This window comes from Genypterus blacodes, unplaced genomic scaffold (genome assembly GCF_046128005.1).
Source record: "Genypterus blacodes isolate CSIRO-AG114 ecotype Tasmania unplaced genomic scaffold, CSIRO-AGI_Gbla_v1 ptg000098l_1, whole genome shotgun sequence".
Lineage (NCBI taxonomy): Eukaryota > Metazoa > Chordata > Actinopteri > Ophidiiformes > Ophidiidae > Genypterus > Genypterus blacodes.
Window position 1 is genome coordinate 175001 of NW_027466902.1, and position 19621 is coordinate 194621.

General features: G+C 45.5%; 2 protein-coding genes across 4 annotated transcripts; both read left to right on the plus strand.

The window, feature by feature from the left end:
- The first annotated feature begins 1895 nt into the window (after nucleotides 1-1895).
- Nucleotides 1896-10521, plus strand: ssrp1a (structure specific recognition protein 1a). 2 transcript variants are annotated; one of them, XM_076159546.1, is made up of 18 exons: nucleotides 1896-1970; nucleotides 2794-2873; nucleotides 3222-3407; nucleotides 5572-5677; nucleotides 5769-5962; nucleotides 6086-6186; nucleotides 6284-6413; nucleotides 6596-6699; nucleotides 7138-7266; nucleotides 7405-7626; nucleotides 7727-7799; nucleotides 8711-8843; nucleotides 8933-8978; nucleotides 9090-9222; nucleotides 9306-9473; nucleotides 9945-10048; nucleotides 10148-10322; nucleotides 10425-10521. In XM_076159546.1, exons 2-18 carry the CDS (start codon nucleotides 2820-2822, stop codon nucleotides 10485-10487), a joined length of 2121 nt encoding a protein of 706 aa, XP_076015661.1. In that variant the 5' UTR covers nucleotides 1896-1970; nucleotides 2794-2819; the 3' UTR covers nucleotides 10488-10521. The 2 variants fall into 2 exon arrangements, with proteins under 2 accessions (XP_076015661.1, XP_076015660.1); XM_076159545.1 differs by having other exon boundaries at nucleotides 1899-1970; nucleotides 2791-2873.
- A 3599-nt stretch (nucleotides 10522-14120) lies between these two features.
- Nucleotides 14121-19324, plus strand: p2rx3a (purinergic receptor P2X, ligand-gated ion channel, 3a). 2 transcript variants are annotated; one of them, XM_076159549.1, is made up of 13 exons: nucleotides 14121-14212; nucleotides 15880-16042; nucleotides 16289-16424; nucleotides 16841-16912; nucleotides 17125-17194; nucleotides 17283-17379; nucleotides 17485-17562; nucleotides 17695-17836; nucleotides 17960-18096; nucleotides 18307-18400; nucleotides 18772-18837; nucleotides 18927-19004; nucleotides 19088-19324. In XM_076159549.1, exons 2-13 carry the CDS (start codon nucleotides 15909-15911, stop codon nucleotides 19220-19222), a joined length of 1239 nt encoding a protein of 412 aa, XP_076015664.1. In that variant the 5' UTR covers nucleotides 14121-14212; nucleotides 15880-15908; the 3' UTR covers nucleotides 19223-19324. The 2 variants fall into 2 exon arrangements, with proteins under 2 accessions (XP_076015664.1, XP_076015665.1); XM_076159550.1 differs by lacking the exon at nucleotides 14121-14212 and having other exon boundaries at nucleotides 15707-16042.
- Nucleotides 19325-19621: the final 297 nt, after the last annotated feature.

The window sequence follows — 19621 nt, forward strand, 5'->3', positions numbered from 1 at the left end:
CAAACTTCCATAGTAAGCCTTTGATTCCTGACTTACCTCCGCAAAGTCTTTTCATTTTGTCCAAATCCTCTTATTTCCCCTCAGTGCAGCTCAGATGTTCCTCCACGATATTAAAGTCTCTCTCTCTCTCTCTCTCTCTCTCTCTCTCTCTCTCTCTCTCTCTCTCTTCTTTAAAGTTTCCTCCTTTCGCAACTTCACAGCAGAAATCACCGAAATCTGCAGATGATGACGGAGGTGAAGAAGAAGAAAAAAACATGCAGGTGATGGAAATTCAGCCGCTCGAACCCCCTCAAAAAAAATGACGTAATGACAATCTAAGTCAAAGACAGGAGACGTGGATGGATCGTGGGTATATTGACGGTCCGCAGACTTGACGTGGTGGTGTGTGTGGTCTCCGTGTGACAGACTGAATGACGGCGGAGGCTTTTTGTACCTCCTCCTCCTCCTCTTCCTCTCTCTTCTCCTCTTCCTCCCTCCTTCTTCATCCCGCTCTATCCTCGGCGTGATTCACCGGGTTGACGCATGTGTGCTATCAGCTGGACTTGTCACAACGCATTTCTTGCCTCCGTCTGTCCTCCTCATCCTCCCCGGTGAACCCCCCCCTCCCCCTTCCTCTTCCTCCTCCTCCTCCCGTCTACATTCCGTTTGATGTTTAATCTAATAAGGAGCTCGGGTCACTGCAATCAAATCATCCCCAAAGAAGGAAATGCTGGACTTCACCTCCTCTTCATCCTCGTTCAGCTTGATTCATAAATGAACCTCTTTCCTCCATGTGGCAGAAATTATTTAAATGGAACAATTCGAATAAATTACGAGAAGTTGTGTTTTTTTTGTCCCATCTCCCTCTTCCTAAATTAAATTGTACGTGGATATAGATGCAACGTTACTTTTACTTACTTAGAAATATCGCAGGAATATTATAACTTCTTTCTCTCTTTCTTTCTTTCTTTCTTTCTTCTCCGCCGGTTTTGATTCCTTCGATTTTCTCCTTTATCGACTTTGAGATTACTCTGATTTTCTTCTCGCAGCTACAGATGTCACTCAACGTCACTCATCACGCAGCGACCTGTGTGTGTTTGTGTTTGTGTGTGTGAGAGAGAGAGAGAGCGAGAGCGAGAGCGAGAGAGAGAGAGAGAGAGAGAGAGAGAGAGAGAGAGAGAGAGAGAGAGAGAGAGAGAGAGAGTCTGTGTGTGTGTTTACGGAGTTAGAATCCAGTTGATCAGTGATGTCATTTTTTCTTTTTTTTTTGACAGGAAATGGATAAAATGGAGGTTTCAAACTTCGACCCTCTGTCAAATGGCACGGGCCTCTTGGTTAAACAATTAATAATTACACGTACACATTCAACATTTGAAATTAGTAAAATACAAATAAGGCATAATCCTGATCTGATTTGTGCAAATGTGATGAATGATCACTGGGCCATTAATATAACCTCTATTTACTTCATTTATACTGAGGTAATAACTTTGCTGCAGTAGTAAGTAAAGTACCTTATTGCGATATTTCCAACTGGTGATGTAATGATCCCGCTGTACTGCTGTGTGTGTTCACGTCGGTGGGTCATTTGGTCACTTTTGTTGTAAAGGAATAGAATAGAATAGATGAAATAGAATAGATGAAATAGAATAGAATAGAATAGAATAGAATAGAATAATTCCATTAGATATCTTGTGTGACACCCAGTGGTGGTAGTTGGTAATTGCAGCCTACTCCATCGTGACGCTGTGTTGTTAGCAGGGTGGAGGACGAGCAAATAGATATGTACGTATTACATATAAACGCAACATAAAAACGGAGACTGCATCTTTAAGTGTATTTTGTGGATAATTATTAACATAAATTAACATTAATATAAAGATAAATCAAACCGGAAGTGAATACAAACGTCTCTCAATGTTTCCTGTGACGTAGCGCTAGCTCCTGATGCTACACGCGGGAAACAGGCGAAGCTGCGCATCACATTGGCAGTAAGACTTTAAAGTTTTCAAACATTATTTCGTTGAACGTTCATAAACCTGTTCTGGTGTGTTTGCGGGTCAGGTGGTGAACGCGATGTAGCTGCTCGCTGTGGTTTATCTGGAGCTACTTTGTTTCAAAACGTGACTCTGAACATCACTTGAAAGTCTTCTCGCCGGCCTAGCTGCGTCGGAGCGCTCGATTTACTTCACACCACGTCTGTACCGGGGCGGGGCTCTCTTTTCACCGACTAAACGCGGTGCTCATTTCTATAAAGTGGAGCAGAAGATACGCGGGTGCGGCAAATGAAACGGCCTATGTTCAATGAAAGCTAGCTTAGCTATTGTTAGTGGCGTAGCTGCCAAATTAGCCATAGTTGTGCAGCTACAGCGGCTGGACGAGCGTCTTTGCTCGTTAGTTTCTTTAAAGGAACCACTCGATAATTTAAAAATATTGCGTTTTTTTGGCTTAGTACGAATGTAAGGTAACGTATATTGCTTTTAACTGAGATATCGCGACAGTGCAATTAGTAGACAGCGACAGACAGAATCTGACTGTTAGCACGAGGTAAACAACACAATGAAAGATTGAACACAAAACAATTCTACATTAAATATTAATTCAACCCCTGGAAATCCAATTTTAATCAAGTTTCATTCGCTCGAGTTAATTTCAAGATTTTACGTTATGGGTCCACCTGCAAACCAAAGTCCACTTAATAAATTGTCTAAATTGATGATTTCAACCTCCACACCCTCACTGCATTGTTGTGGTTTGATCCCTGTGTGTATGATGGTGTTTGATGTGCTCTAATGCGTTTCTCTCTGTTAGTAGAGGATCGGTCATCGCCTGTAGCTGGGATGGGAGACACACTGGAGTTCAACGACATTTACCAGGAAGTCAAAGGATCTTGGGTCAGCATCATCATCATCATCATCACCACACACATCTCAATTCACTCATAGATTAGCTGATATCATCTTCCTCTTCATCACATCAGTATCAGTCAAGCATTATCCTCAAAATACTAAATGCAAGAATACAACTAACACAATAGCATTATCCAGTTATAAAACTCTGTAAATGTTTTTCGAAATTGAGATGAGGATGAGATCTACAAACATCTCCCCCTAACACCATCTGTGTGTGTGTGTGTGTGTGTGTGTGTGTGTGTGTGTGTGTGTGTGTGTGTGTGTGTGTGTGTGTGTGTGTGTGTGTGTGTGTGTGTGTGTGTGTGTGTGTGTGTGTTTTGGTCCCTGCAGAACGATGGGCGTCTGCGCTTCAGCAAGCAGAATGTTGTTTATAAGAGCAGCAAGACGGGAAAGGTGGACAGCGTCTCGGCTGCAGATCTCAACCATGCCCAGTGGAGACGTGTGTGTTTAGGTCACGGCATCAAACTGGCCACCGCCTCGGGACACGTCTACAAATACGATGGCTTCAGGGACACGGTGAGCCATGTGCCCTACATGCCTGCGTGCGGGCCTTAATGTCTTTGTTTGTTTGTGCATTTGCTTTGCGTGCAGTCACGTAGCAGTTCAGATCATTACACTTATTAAAACATGTTGCAGAAATTTGCCTAAAAGCTAGCGCGGGTGCAGCGGCGCAGTGAGTCAGAGCTGATCACAGTCAGGCCTTCCTGCTCTCCCGTCTTGACCCCAATCCATGTTTCTTTCCGGTCGTGATACTTCAAATGCCTCTACTTAATCTCGCTCCCTCCTCGGATTTTGTGTTGCGTTATGTTTCTGGGAAATAATTGTTCCCTTACTGCGGAGAGAACAAGGCAGCGACGGAACGCTGCAGAGTGCCGGCTGGTTTAGTGCCGGCGTGTTTATGACAAGGGATGTAACGCGAGCAACATAAACAACTTCCATCCCGTGCCTGACATTTCCATGGAAAAACGCTACCATCTTGTGAAAAGGCCACCACTAGTACGTGTGTGTGTGTGTGTGTGTCAAAAGCATGTGAAAAAGTAGTCTCTTCTCTCCAAAGCACCTAATGGGATTAATGAGGGAAACCAGTGCTGGCATGTGTGTTCCATAAACACTGTAATCATAGGCTCATGTGAGTCAGTGTTTATATCGATTCACTGAAACAATTTGGCTCACAGGACAGACAAGAAACGAAAATTGTGGCCGGTGTTTGTTTTTTATCAGCCTATTTTTTTTCTTTCCCCCCGCTGCTCTGAGTGTGTGGGGAATGTCAGCACGCAACTGGAAGGCTGTGTGTGTGTGTGTGTGTGTGTGTATGTGTGTGTGTGTGTGTGTGTGTGTGTGGAGAAGTGGGGTCTCCTGGGGTTAATCAGCATATTTTGGGAGATGGATCTTCTGCGTCCCAGAACGCGCCGGGGCTGTGATGTCATCGTTTATTATCCCGCCGCTAGTGTCTGTAACCCGCAAATTTGGCCGCAGGTCCGGGGCCCTGCTGGCGAGCTTCGCTGCATCCGCCCCGCTAAAGTGTCCTCCAGCAAAAGCACCGAGAGAATTGCGCGCATCACCGCAGCGCGCACATATGTAGAACAGAGTAATGGAGCTCACAGGGCTTGTCTTTGTCGTCGTCGTTCAGGCTGAGCATGGCAGTGAATCTTGTCGCCAATGTAAGGATGTTTGATAGAGTGTATTAGTGTGTGTGTCTGTGTGTGTGAGAGGTTGAAGGTTGTGCAGGGGGCAGCAAGTTGCTAATAAAAGACAGACGGGTGGGCTGCTTAGGTTGGGGCAAGTTCTCTGTTTATTATGATTAAATGAGGTAAGCAACAGCAATTCTGCCAGAGCTGTAATGTGGAATCAAGAACACTACGCAGCAGGCCTGATGCACACACACACACACACACACACACACACACACACACACACACACACACACACACACACACACACACACACACACACACACACACACACACACACACACACAGCTCTACAAAATCTGCACCGTCTGATTTTATGTGCAGCCTGTGTTCGCACATCTGCACACACACACACACACACACACACACACACACACACTCACTCTCGCCTGTCTAAGCGATGCCTTAATCTAGGGTAACAAACACACTGATGAACTTGCGAACATACACACCCGCCTGCACACTCACACACACACCCTCTGACTCTCTGGGCTGTAATTGGCGGTAATAACCTTATGGACAGGCAGATATCCAGGTGCATAAACTTTGTTTCCCACAGAGTCTCATTCTTCTCTACCGTGCACACACTCACACACTACAATCATTTCCACATGTGTGTGTATTACCATAGAGTGTGTGTGTGTGTGCACATGTGTGAGTGTGTGTCCTTCCTAGTTGTAAGCGGGCCTGCAGGATAAATAAACAGGCTGATTGTCAGTGGTGGAGGACAGAGAAGGCGGATGGATTACATTTACCTCCAGTGGTCCCTAGAGTGGCGGGCGCGCTTTTAATTGCGTTGTGATAAATTAGGCCCCTTTTTACGGAGAAGATGGGGGTTGTTTTGTTAAGCTTTGAACCGTTCAGTGCCAGCGCAACTTTTGAGCCTTTCTTTCCTGCTCTTTTCTTTCTAATCCCTCTTTTCCTCTCTCCCTCTTTGTCTCCTCATCTCCTCTCATGTCCACTGTCCTCCTCCTGTCCCCGTCCTCCAGGACTTTGAGAAGATCTCTGAGTTTTTCAAGACCAACTACAGTGTGGAGCTAACAGAGAAGGACATGTGTGTGAAGGGCTGGAACTGGGGAACAGCTAAGTTCTCAGGTAGAATACAAACACACGCACACATAATGACTTCAGGCTTAGATTCCAAAAGCAGATGAACTAAAGGCTGAATGGTTTTAATCCTCCGCAGGGCCTCTTCTAGCGTTCGACGTCAACGACAACACGGCGTTCGAGATCCCGCTGTCCAACGTGTCGCAGTGCGCCACGGGCAAGAACGAGGTCACCCTGGAGTTTCATCAGAACGACGACGCCGAGGTCTCCCTCATGGAGGTCCGCTTCTACGTGCCGCCCAGCCTCACCGACGAGCGGCAAGACCCAGTGGAGGTGATCACCGCCCCCGTCCATCCTCACAGGCGGCCTCCATTTGAACCCTTAGACTGTGAATCTGTTTTCTTGTGACGGCAACGGTGCTGAAAGTGTGTGTGCTTGTGTGTGTTTTTTTTTTAGGCTTTTGCCCAGAACGTGTTGTCGAAGGCCGACGTGATCCAGGCCACGGGTGACGCTGTGTGTATCTTCAAAGAGCTGCAGTGTCTCACACCCAGAGGAAGGTATGATCATGTCGTGTGTGTTCGTGACCGCCTCAGCTGCTCTCACATCTCACACACCTGGCTTAAGAGTCCTGTTCCTCTCCGTCCCATCCCTCAGGTACGACATCCGTATATACCCGACCTTCCTTCACCTCCACGGAAAGACGTTTGATTACAAGATCCCGTACACCACCGTGCTGCGTCTGTTCCTGCTGCCACACAAGGATCAGAGGCAGATGTTCTTTGTGGTATGTGGGCGTCTCGCTCTGCCCTCTGCAGCCTGCTGCTGTTTTGTTTGTTTGGACGTTTGCTTACATGGAATCGTGTATTTGTTGGCCAAATCAGCCTGAGGGGCAGTCTTGGGTTGCCTGTTTTGTTTTCACGCTCCTGCATTCTGTCAATCTCTCCCTCTTTCATTGTGTCTTTGTAGATCAGCCTGGATCCTCCCATCAAGCAGGGACAGACGCGCTACCACTTCCTCATTCTGCTCTTCTCCAAGGAAGAGGAGATCAGCCTCACCCTCAACATGAGCGAGTGAGTGTGTGTGTGTGTGTGTGTGTGTATGGCAGGAGAAGGCAGTGTGTGTGTGTGTGTGTGTGTGTGATTGCTTTCATTATCAGTTCATCAGACGAGTTCCTATTTCAGTGAATACAAAATCTATGTCAAGTTAAAAAAAAGGTAATCAACAGCTGGAAAATCTTTTTTTTAAAGGATATTCAAAATTGTTAAATTTGTCTTGGCCAGCTCATGGCGGTGTTGTGTTGTGTTCAGTCCCGTCTGTCCCCTGTGAGGTTGTGAATCAATTGTCCACTAGATGGAAGCAAAGCTGCTGGTCTGGACTCATTTATTCACTTCAGTGGCTTTAATAGCTGCTGTTGTTGTTGTTGTTGTGTGTCCGCACACCTCCTGTGTGATTATGTCAGAGTTGAAGGTGAGAAAGTAAACGTTTCCTTTCTTTGGTCCGTTTGACAGAGAGGATGTTGAGCGCCGCTTCGAGGGCAAACTCAGTAAGAACATGGCGGGGTCCCTCTACGAGATGGTGAGCAGGGTGATGAAGGCCCTGGTCAATCGGAAGATCACCGTGCCCGGAAACTTCCAGGGGTAAACAGGCTCACACACACACACACACTTACACACTCACATTCTCACACACACACACACACACTCACACTCACACTCACCTACCTACTGGCATCTTTTAATGGTGAATGAACCTCACATGGCTCCTCCTCCCTCCAGCCACTCGGGTGCCCAGTGCATCACCTGCTCCTACAAAGCCTCCTCCGGCCTCCTCTACCCGCTGGAGAGGGGCTTCATCTACGTCCACAAGCCCCCTGTCCACCTGCGCTTTGAGGAGATCTCCTGCGTGAACTTCGCCCGCGGCACCACCACCACCCGCTCTTTCGACTTCGAGATCGAGACCAAGCAGGGCAACCAGTACACGTTCAGCAGCATCGAGAGGTGTCGACGACATACACACACACACACACAGGCATTTGTTTTGTTCATTCATTTATTACGGAATCCTTTATGTCTAACGGCTTTTGTCTTCTTCCTGTAGAGAAGAATACGGTAAACTGTTTGACTTTGTAAACGCCAAGAAGCTCAACATCAAGAACAGAGGCTTCAAGGAGGTAACGCCTGGCCTTCACCCTCTGTGTAAACATCACAGTCGTTGTTGTTGTTGTTGTCAGACTTGTCCCAGATATTGATGGTTGTTGCCCTTCTCCTGTGTGTTTGTCTCTGTTCCCCTGTAGAAGAAGGTGGGTATGTGGTGGTTGTGGGTGTCACACACAGGGACTCGGGATTTTGATTTGTATCACTGTGGCTTTCAGCTTGCATGGTGTGTTTCTGTGTGTGTGTGTGTGTGTGTGTGTGTGTGTGTGTGTGTGTGTGTGTGTGTGTGTGTGTGTGTGTGTGTGTGTGTGTGCGAGCGCGAGCGAGTGTGAAGGAGAGGTCACGCGTGTGCACGTTTTCAAAAGATTTGTATCCTATAAGCTTGGTTTTGGGGGTTGACCTTTGACCTGATAAACCACGAGTGATTTAAGCCTAATCATGGGGAAAGGGGGGTGGACGAGAGTGTGATTGTGTGTGTGTGTGTTTGGTTGCATCTTGCTAACTAATGTGTGGCCCAGGGGCTTTCGGTTTGCTTTTAACACTCAACACAGCTGTCATTATAGGTAGCGCTGATCAGCCTACCCATAATGCTCGCTGTTGACACATAGCAAAGCCAGGTTCGTGGGGTTTCACTCACAGGGTCGGCACATGAGGTCAATGAAAACAAAACCAGCCTGATCTCCATTTGCTCCCCGCTCCTCCATCCGTCTGTCTTCAGACAAGGGAAACCTGAGCGGGAGGAGAAACGAGAGTGGAAAAGGAATCAAAATGGAGATCATTGACCGCATGCAACCGCGCTGAAGCTCTGATCAAACTCAAGCCGGGAAATGACACCAGCTGACCTCGACGCTCCGCTTCTCTGGGGTCTTTTGCTTTGATAAACGAGGCGGTCAGTGTTTCGTTGTCTGACCGCCTACTCCGTTTCCAGGGTATGAAGGGTAAAATCGACGAGTACAGCGACTCTGACGAAGACCAGCACGACGCCTACCTGGAGAGGATGAAGGCCGAGGGCAAGATCAGAGAGGAGGGCAACGACAGCGACGAGTCGGAGAGCGAAAGCGGTGAGCGACGTCGCCGGCAGGACGTCTTGCGTGTTCAGAGAGGAAGAGAGTTTGATTTGGTGCGTTTCTGTTTCACTTTCACATTTCAGACGAGTCGTTCAACCCAGGAGAGGAAGATGAGGACATTGCAGAAGAGTGAGTGGACCACTTAACGTCCCTGGGATTAAAGTGATACCTGTTGTCACCCTAATTTGTGTCGCCCGGCTGACTCCATTCTTCTCCCATTGTTTCTCTGCCGTCATTCAGGTTCGACAGTAACGCCTCTGCCAGCGACAGCAGTGACGACGGTGATGACAGCGAGGATGAGAGCGCAAAGAAGAAAAAGGCCAAGAAGGCTAAAGTAGTGAAGGAGAAGAAGGAAAGGAAACCGCGAAAAGAGGTGAGGATGGGAAAAGGAAGACGGGGAGAATACAAGTCATAGAAACGTCCCCAATGGTGTCGTGTTTTTCTGAACTTGTGTAGAAGAAGCAGAAGGAGGCTGGTGGCCCCAAGAGGCCGATGAGCGCCTACATGCTGTGGCTCAACTCCAGCCGCGAGCGCATCAAGGGGGAGAACCCGGGGATCTCCATCACAGAGATCTCCAAGAAGGCCGGGGAGATGTGGAGGGGGCTGGGCAAAGAGGACAAGGAGGTGAGGGAGGAGGAGGAAGAGGAGAGAGAAAATAAGCTGTTTACCAAGTGCTTTCCCAAGTTTTAGACTTTGCTTTAGACACTGTCACTGATGGAAAATTACTCACACACTCACACATTGTAGTCTTTAAGACACACACACACAGAGTCACAGAGTTGTGATGAAATACAAATAAACTCAGATCATGATTATGAAGAAATGGAGAGAATTCCAAAGGGGTCACAGACTTTATTACACCACTTTAAATCAACTCTCATTGTGTTTGAAAGGAAGTCATAGCAATCAGGTCAGCTGTTGTTTTTTTCCACCAGATGGCGCTGTTATTCATAATCTTACGTTTTAATAAATGAAAATGGAGACGTGTAATGGATTTTTTAAAATGTTGGTTAAGCTTGTATGGTGACCAGTTAATGTTTGTCAGGATGTTAAACTCTCTGTGTTTCTCTCTCTGTCCTGCCTCTGCTCCTTCAGGAGTGGGAAATAAAGGCTGGGGAGGCCAAGAAACAGTACGAGAAGGCCAAGAAGGAGTTCAAAGAGAGCGGCGGAGGCGGAGTTTCCGCATCCAGTTCCAAGAAGTAAGACTCACGACACGTAAACTAAAAGGTTAACGTTTGCCCGCCTCTTGTAACAGTTGGTCTTTAATCTGGACGTTTCCTTTGCTCCCTTCACATCAGGGAGGCCAAGAAACCGGCTAAAAAGGAGGACAAGAAGAGGAAGCCTGCCGGGGTAGAGAAGGACAAAGAGCGAGGAGGCAACGACAGCTTCAAGAGTCGAGAGTTTATTGAGACCAGCGAAGAGAGTTCATCAGAATCTGACCACAAAAAGAAGTCCAAGAGGAAGAAGAAGAAGGTAACTACTGCCCCCCAGTGGCCTGCATGTGTCCAGCACAACATTTAGACAAGTACATTTATTTTTTCATGTCTTCGTTTTAACATTCTTTGTCTCTGTCAGGAATCGGAAGAGGAGGAAGAGGCTGCATCCACACCCCCCACCTCAGAGGAAGAGTCCGACTAGACACACACACACACACACACTCTCGCCCATCGTGCGCGCAATCTAAAATAATGGACCAAGCATTTCTACTTGTGTTTCTATCCCACAAACGGACTGACAGACAAATCTACAGACTTGAGCTTGATGTCCTCTCTGTTTGGTGACCGTCTCTGAAAGCTCACGTCATGTTTGTGATTGATCTCGTTTTCCTGCTGACAGTTCAATGATTTTGTGGAATACTGGTGTACTACATTACCCATAACTCATGAAGGGGTGTTCCCATCTCACTCGTCGGGATGCCTGTAGTTTTATAGCACTGAGGAGTGTAGGAGTTATTAGTTTCTTGTGGATTAAGTGAAGAGGAGGAGCAAACGTCTGTGTTCTTCCTGTGCAGAGAACTTAAAAGAACTGAGTGTTTTATTTTGTTTCGCCATGTGACAGATTCAGGCTGAATAAATAAATGGGTCATTTGTAATAAATCCTCACCTCATGTCTTTGTATCAAACAGTGGATTCAGTGTATGGGGGGGGGGGGGCGATCCTGCTGCCCGTGATTTTTAGGGGGATCTGGCGCGCGGAACCGGGAACGTGCGTTGCCGGCACACTTGCCAACACGGGTTACCAGGGGGATTACAGGGGGCTCCTGAAACACTGGTGGTTTCGGCCGGTGGCACTGGTGGCCGGAAATAATCTAAAAGCAAAAACGTTTTGTCCGTTTTGTCTCTTGTTACAGGGGAGTTACAGGGGGTACGATATTAAGCCCGGCACCAGTTTTGCGCGCGCAGGCGCCGGGAACGTCCGTTGCCGGTGAAAATCACGGACAACACGTTTTTGCTTTTAGATTATTTCCGGCCACCGGGACCACCGTCCGAAACCACCAGTGGGTCTGGCGCCCCATGTAACCTTATGAGGGAATGCGAAAAACTTATCATCTAAAAGGGGGGCGCAAAAGAAAAAGTTTGAGAATCACTGACTTAAGCTAACGATAAGGCACTCAGACACACCTCCGCCAAGGCTGAGAAGTCCTCCAATTATGACGTCATCTCTCAATGTTGAAGTTTAACAGGTTGATTTGACCTTAATCAACTCCTTCCTAAAGATTATCATTGATAAAGATTTTTTCTGTTTTTGCACCACTACCAGGCCAACTGATGTTACAGGGTTGTTGTTGTTTTTGCACATGTGAGTGCACATGTCCACCAGGTTTGGTTACAGCTGTCTATGAATAATTAGCCACACCCACTCCACCTTTTCAGCCAATTATAGGAAATATCCAAACATTTGTCTGTGTCGGTCCAGACTTGTATATAAATTGAGGAGTTGACTTCAATACTAAGCAACGCTGCCATAAACATCTAACCCCGAAATGGGGAGAGACTTTAATCACCAAAGCTGATGGTGTCAAACATCTGAAGTTTCTTTGAACCAGTTTTGAGTGCACAATTGATACTTCAGTGTGTGTGAGGTAATGTATTCAATCCAAAGGCATCTCCCCAGTGTGTCACACTGCAGGAGAAAGATGTTTACTGTAGGTTTCCTTTGTATCTCCCATAATGCTTCCATCCTATGTTGTTGTTCCCCGGGCTCATTTAACCAGGCAGGGCGGTTGGAGAGTGTGTGTTAACAGAGCCGGTTAGAGGGTAACTGGTGGAGTTTGGGAAGCCAGCGGTTTGAAAAGAGAGGCCGAGGCCTAAGTACACGGTGGTTTGTGAAAGTGCTGCTATATTAGGGCTGGAGAGTGTGGTTTTTAAGAGCTAGAGACTGCAGGATGTGCGGTTCACTTCCACACAGACTGTGGTGGATGGAGGATAAGGTACTGTCGCTCTACCTGCTGCTCTGCCCTCTCTAATCACCTCACTCTGTCCTGAAAATCACCCTGCATCTTAAGCCTCAGTCATATGTTATGACACCATTCACTCCTTTATCCCTGCAGCCACCATCTTGCCCTAAACTCTGATCAAATGAGATTCCTCTTCTTTGACAAACACAGCTATAATAGCGTAAATAATAACTGCGTTCCATTTTGTTTTGAAAGGGGCTGGAGCAGGTGTTCTGCTTGCTGACTAACCCCACAACTCCTCTCACCTGACAATATGAGACATGATGGACGGTTGAGGTAGTGATTGCCTTTGTGGTAAATGGTGATCAAATCAGTACGAGGCACTACAGAGCAATCATATCAATTTCTGGATTCCTACCAGGATGTAATGAGCAAATTTTACAGGTTTTCACAATATTTGGATTATGTCTCAGACTCGTCTCGGTAAAGGGAGAGGTGCAACATTTGGAAAACTTAAACCCTTGTGATGTCATATATAGGAGGCCATTAGTTAGTTATTAATCATGAAACCCAAGACCAATACACCAAAACTGTCTAAATTGGATCTATTTCAATGTTACAGAGCCATCAATCAAATACGCCTGTGCTGCTCCTGCTACGTCAAAAACATTGATGTAAGAAAAGTCTGTCGTAGAGGAAAATGTGTCAGCCGTCACTCCACATGCCAGATGAAGCTAACTGTAGCAGTGTTGACCAAGGAGGACCGTTTCTCACGTGTGCACGTGTGTGACGGTGTGTGCACAGCATGTGAGCACAGCATGTTTGTGTGTTGGCGTCTCCTAAGTGGAGCGTTTAAGGAGCGATTGAGTGTGTATGTATTTACGTGGGTCATTTCCTGTAGCATGATGCTCCCTCTCAATTGCTGATCCTCTTTCACAAAGATCACATCTCACACTCATCTTCACCCTCCTCGTGGCTGCTATCTGACAAATAGTCTAATTGTTGCATTAGAGGAATGCATAGGTTTGTTTCTGATCAATGTTACCACGACTACGGTCCACATGTCTGGTAAATCCAATGTACACGTGTGTTTATGTGTATCTTGTCCTGTATTAGGTTACTGTTAATTGACCACAAAGATAATGGAACCACTTAAGAAATGACATAGTCTCTATGCCCATAGATCAACACATACACACACACACACACGTACACGCACACACACATACACACACTGTCATTGCATCATTACATTATCTCGGTGAAGTAGAAGGCCATTTTGCTCCTAGTGCTTGTGAGTGTATTGAAAAGTGGTCATATCATATATCGCAATTATTGCACAGTTGTCAATAGCGTCGTTATTTGTAATTTTTTAGAATACATTTAGAATGCGGCCTCACACGAAAGGCCTATGGATAGAATCAGGTTTCCCATTTCTTTATTTCATCAATACATTAAGGAGCAAAGACATTTTTTCAAGTCACTTATAATTGAATTTGTGGTTTGTGAGTGGTTACATTTAAAGTTTTATTTCTTAAAGTTTCAGATGTGGCGTCACAGCTGAACTTCGTCCTGATTGGCTCTCGTTACAGACGTTCTTCCAATCGGGTCAGTTTACAATGTCAAGGGCCTCTCAGCAAGTTTACCTCATTTGACTCAGGCTCAATCATCAGCATAATCGTTCTGATTTTAAGATTAGTCGTTAAAAAATATGTAACAGTTATCTGTCTTTAATAACTAGGGAAACAGGAAAAATTAGTATGAAAACACTGTGGTCTCCTCTTGCTTCTTGTTTCCTTCCGTGTATTAAAATAACACAGAAACCTGTTTGCTTATTTTCTCTCTCTCTCTCTCTCTTACTGTCCTTCCGCAGAAACCTGCAGAAGCTGAGTCTGTATGTTGACACCTGTGTCCTACACCGGCAAGGACAGTGGAACAGCGACAACCTGCATCACACCAAGACAACAGTAAGATCAGTATGTAGAAAGTCACAAACAGACGCCCCATCATAAAACGTTTAATATAATAATAATTCTGATGTTTTGAAGCCTTATTTTGAGGTAAACATTGTCTTAACATTGACACTGACATTAACAGGCCATAGACAGGTTACTTAAAATCAACAAGTGTTTTATTTATAGTAATTATAGGAATATGAGTAAGGAATATATTAGAATTTGTATGAAAGCTAATAAAAACTAACAGGGACAATCCATTTTGCACTATGATACTTTTGGACTGGTTACAAAAGCAAACACAACAACATCAAGTGGTTTGGACCTGACTTGACTTATGCCAGATGAAAGCCTCACAGAGGAAGCGTTTGGAGTGGCAGAGGCTTTTAGTCGTGACCTTGTAGATGCTGTGATCATATAGGGTTTGTAATGCTGAGAAGTCTCATATAATGGATCCAGACTACACATCACAAGGCCTGACCCTAAATAGTGCTCATGAGAATCATCTCAACGCTCAAGCCATTAAGGAATGTCTTTCTAATGGATACAGCAATGCAGTAATTCACCCTAAAACATCTCTCTTTGTGTTACACTTGCTTAACTAGTCTGCGTCTGACAGCTCAACTGCTTTCTTAACCACATTTGGTAGCTGGTTCCTTATATTTGCTTCTGCTAAGACAAATTTACACCACACCTGTAGACACACCGGATGAGGGACCTCTCAGTTTAAAGGCGTCACTATAACTTCTTTGCAATGTGCTGTAAATCGATCTCCCTGACGACTGCAATAAGCTCATCACCGTAAGACAAGGATCCATCCAAAATCTTCATTTATTAAGTAGGAGACCGTGCTTCCTGCCCATTTAGCAGATATCAAGGTTTACTGAAAAGAGGTGCGTCTTTAGGCGCTTTAACAAGTGCAGGAAGTGTGTGCCAGAGAAAAGGAGCACAGTTTAAAAATGGTCTACTTCTAAATGTTTTCGTCATGACCTTTGGATTGACAAGCAGGTTGGCCTGCTGAGATCTTATGATCGCGCGGGTACATAATTGGAAATAAGGTCAGAAAGATACACAGGAGCTAGGCCATGTAGTATCTTATAGGTAAGAAGTAAGACCTTAAGTCCGCCCTGTATTAGTACTTCTAAGGGGTATTAACAATTTCGTCCAGACCATTTTCATTTATTTAATTATTTCAAATAATGTGTTACAAAAGCAAAGTGTCAGTTCCATTAAACATGCAATAAAGAATACCAATAACTTCTGTCAGTTTCAATTTACAGTATTTCATAGAAAATTATGATATTTTTTTATTTGTATGGCACCGATATATTCAGCCACATCTGTAGGAGGAACAAGTCATAGATGGAGAGAGAGAAGAGGCGAGGGAGATGGGGAATTGTGGTCAAGGGAGAGAAAGTGCGGGAGGGACAGAGATGAGACATTTAGAGAAATGGGAGGTCCAACATCAACCATAAACCAATAGAATATGATGAGGAGGAGGGAGAGGAGGGAGACAGTGAGGCTTTTCCAAGTCCAGACCCAGATGAACACAGGCAATAACAAGGAGTGAGAGGAAGAGGGACAAGTTGTTCATTCAGTGTAGCTTCTTCACTCTGCGTCTGATGTGCGCACAGCTTTCCTCAGAGGGCGCCTGTTGATTTGTACTCTTTTCTTCTAAGACTGAGCCATCACTCCCTGAGAAGCAGCTATGGCCTCCATGGCTTGGGGCTGCATCACCGACTTCTTCACCTACGAGACCACCAAGTCTGTGGTGGTGAAGAGCTGGTCTGTGGGCATTATCAACCGGATTGTTCAGCTACTCATCATCACCTATTTTGTGGGGTCAGTTATCTATCAATCTATCAATCTATCTTCACTTTGTACCTGAAGTTTAATTCATGTTATTGGTTTCTAACCTTCAAATCTCCAGTGTGTAATTGTAAAGACTACCGCTGAAGTTTCTATTGTTAAAGTGTAGAATGAATTTTGCATTTGAATCAAGTATTTTTATCTCTATTACACTGAAGAGACTCTTTTCCTCCTCCTGTCATAATCCTAATTTATCCTGAGCTCTGTTGTTTCCTGCAGCTGGGTGTTTGTCTACGAAAAAGCCTATCAGGTGACCGACACGGGCGTCGAGTCCTCCGTTATGACCAAAGTTAAAGGCTTCGGTCACCATAACAACCGCGTGATGGACGTGGCAGATTACGTCTATCCCCCGCAGGTGTGTGACCCTGATAATGCAAAGTCAAGGCCCACATACACACAGATGTGACCTTTTTATGCAGACACAGTCCTTTGACGCTGATAAACAAACACTGTAACCTCTTTCCGGCCTCGTACCTCATGAACAGAGAGATCAGATAAGGTCCGGCGGAGGTTCGTGGTGCATGTGAAGCTTCCACAGTCGGAGTTTGTACGAGTCTGATTGATTGGCGCCATCGCTCACCCAGCAACTGTGGTTTTATGTGGATCAATAAGCAGTCACAGTTTACGGGTTGATCCATTTGTTGTCTGTGCTTCCTTGTATGTTGAGTACTTGAGTGTTTAGTCTGTCTTTAGTTTTTGTGTGGTTTAAAATGGTTATTAGTTACATGAGATTATACAGAACATATATTATAATTTCCCTTTGTGTTTCAGGGTACAGGTGTGTTCTGCATCATGACCAGAGTCGTTGTCACCGAGAACCAGCGCCAAGGAAAGTGTGCCGAGGTGAGTCCACTGTCAGAGAAGCTTCAGTGCTGACTGAAGGTGGTGATGAGTGTTTGGCCGCTCCACCAGTCAAGATGGGTCAACTTGGTCCAAAAAGGTGTTTGAGTCTCTTCTCTGTAATCGTCCCTATCATCTGTATCAGTCTCTCTCTCTCTCTCTCTCTCTCTCTCTCTCTCTCTCTCTCTCTCTCTCTCTCTCTCTCTGTGTCTAAGACTGCGCGCATGTATAAGTGTGGAACAGATGAAGATTGCAAAAAGCATTTTGGTGCCATCCTTGGAAATGGTAAGTTCTTGTCTTGTTCAGTTTATATTATTCGTCTGAAAACACACACACAAACACACACCGTCTCCCTGTCTCACTGTCTAACCAGGTATAATTACAGGCGTTTGTCTTGATGCCGTTAATGGCTCCATGGGTCATTGTGAGATTGTGGGCTGGTGTCCTGCAGAGAACGACGAAGTCAAAATGTGAGAAGCGCCAAATTACACACACACACACACACACACAGTTACCCACCATAGTTTCCTACTTGAGAGCCTCTTTTGTCACACTCATCCCTCCTTCCTCCTCAGCAAACCCATGCTAGATGTGGAAAACTTCACCATCTTCATCAAGAACAGCATTCGCTTCCCTCTCTTCAATGTCACTAGGTAGGCATCACACACACACACACACACACACACCGAAATGGCATAGTAACCCAACAGGCAGCAAATGAAATCACAAAATGTTGAAACTCGATCTTGATTTCTAACCTATCCGTGTGTTTTCTTCTTATTCAGAGGAAACTTCCCCACATCCATGACGTCGACTCAGATAAGAAGCTGTTCCTACCATCCAGAGAAAAGCCCCTTCTGCCCCATCTTCCGTGTGGGGGACATACTGAGCTACACGGGGCAAACCGTGGCCGGCCTCGCAGAGAAGGTCTCATATCTGTGCCTCTATCGCCCCCCTCTTCCTCCTCTCTTTCTCTGAAACTGCTCTCCTTTCAAAGCTTTCGTCACAATATTTGTTTCCCCTGTTTCATTGCTTGCTTGTCTCTGTCAGGGTGGAGAAATAGGGATCAACATTCAATGGAAGTGTAACCTGGACCAAAACGTTGACTATTGTATACCCAAATACTCTTTCACACGACTGGACTTGCCTTTTGCCAAGAATGCCGTCTCCAAAGGTTACAACTTCAGGTAGCCGGGGGGGCCTGGGGTCACTGGTTGACACTTCTCTGTAATCGTCCCTATCATCTGTATCAGTCTCTCTCTCTCTCTCTCTCTCTCTCTCTCTCTCTCTCTCTCTCTCTCTCTCTCTCTCTCTCTCTCTCTCTCTCTCTCTCTCTCTCACTCTCACTCTCTCTCTCTCTCTCTCTCTCTCTCTCTCTCCCCTGTCTTTGTTCTCAGATATGCCAAATATTTCAAAACAGAGGATGGGACTGAATTCCGAACGCTGCACAAAGCTTACGCCATCCGCTTTGATGTTATGGTCACTGGCAATGTGAGTTGAGTGGAAATGGGATGAAGTGGCAATTTGTGTGTGTGTGTGTGTGTGTGTGTGTTGTGTTCGTTTACCAGTCTACTATTGATTGTTAGATTTGATGAGGATGTGACATCAATACTGTAGCTTCTTGTTTGGTGCAGGAAATTAATGTATAAGATGTCTCCACCACACAGAAACACTGAATGAATGATTGAATGAATGAATGAATGAATGAATGAATGAATGAATCAGCCTTATGGAATACTGATGTTTTAATTTTAACTGCTTTATTTGGCGTCCCACTGTGAGCATTTCAGGCAGAATGGTTCTTTTTGATAGATCCCCTGCAGGCATCTAACATCTCATCATCTCATCCCTCGCTCTTTCAGGCAGGAAAGTTCAACACTATTCCGACCCTGATCAACCTGGTAGCTGCCTTCACTTCAATCGGCCTGGTAAGGACGTCTGATCGAGCGGAGGACACCAAAACTCATTTTCCATCCGCTCTCTGCCTGCACTCATCCAGCTTTATTTGTTGTGTTAGGGTACAGTTCTCTGTGATGTCATCCTGCTGAACTTCATGAAAGGGGCAGAGCAGTACAAAGCCAAGAAGTTTGAGGAGGTAATGACATCGATACGTTTTTTGCGTGTATATCGACTACAGACTGTAGATCAGAGCTTCATTTTCTTTCATCTCTCTTCCAGGTGTCAGAGGCTCAGATAGAGGCTCAGATAGCGTCCCAGGCTCAGAGCCCAGCAAGCCAGATGTCAATTAAAGAAGGTATCAAGAGCTCCTACGACTCTGGAACCATCTCCCTCTCTGCCGACCAACCGCTGTGACCCGACGGCAGCTTCAGCCAGTCTGAAGAAGGGACATTCTCCTCCCTTTCTCTTTTACTTCACTCCTCAATTACCTTGTAAGAGATCCATTGTGTCTCTCCTGGATATCCTGAACCTGCAGTCGGTTTTTGCTCACCGACGTTCATGTAAATCAAAGCCATTAATGCTTTATTGAAACTGCTGTCACTGTTGATTCAAAGGGAAACATACAATGAGGGGAGCTGATGTCTTCTTGTAAAAAGATTTATTAACTAAAGATCATGCTGCCTCCAAAATAAACAACACTGTAAAACTGTTTAACCTACTGCAGTTATATGCTGGTTCGCAATCTCTGATCCGTCTCCTCCTTGCTGTCGCCATTGTGCTTTATTGAGTTTGAGCGAGAAATCAGAAAAACAT

Bases quoted from the DNA above. Each gene is read 5' to 3' on its own strand.
- ssrp1a (XM_076159546.1), top strand. From the start codon at position 2,820: ATGGGAGACACACTGGAGTTCAACGACATTTACCAGGAAGTCAAAGGA. The intron at 7,267-7,404 runs GTAAACAGGCTC...TCCTCCCTCCAG, and splicing joins GTGCCCGGAAACTTCCAGGG to CCACTCGGGTGCCCAGTGCA. The intron at 10,049-10,147 runs GTAAGACTCACG...CCTTCACATCAG, and splicing joins TCCGCATCCAGTTCCAAGAA to GGAGGCCAAGAAACCGGCTA.
- p2rx3a (XM_076159549.1), top strand. From the start codon at position 15,909: ATGGCCTCCATGGCTTGGGGCTGCATCACCGACTTCTTCACCTACGAG. The intron at 16,913-17,124 runs GTGAGTCCACTG...TCTGTGTCTAAG, and splicing joins GCCAAGGAAAGTGTGCCGAG to ACTGCGCGCATGTATAAGTG. The intron at 18,838-18,926 runs GTAAGGACGTCT...TTGTTGTGTTAG, and splicing joins CCTTCACTTCAATCGGCCTG to GGTACAGTTCTCTGTGATGT.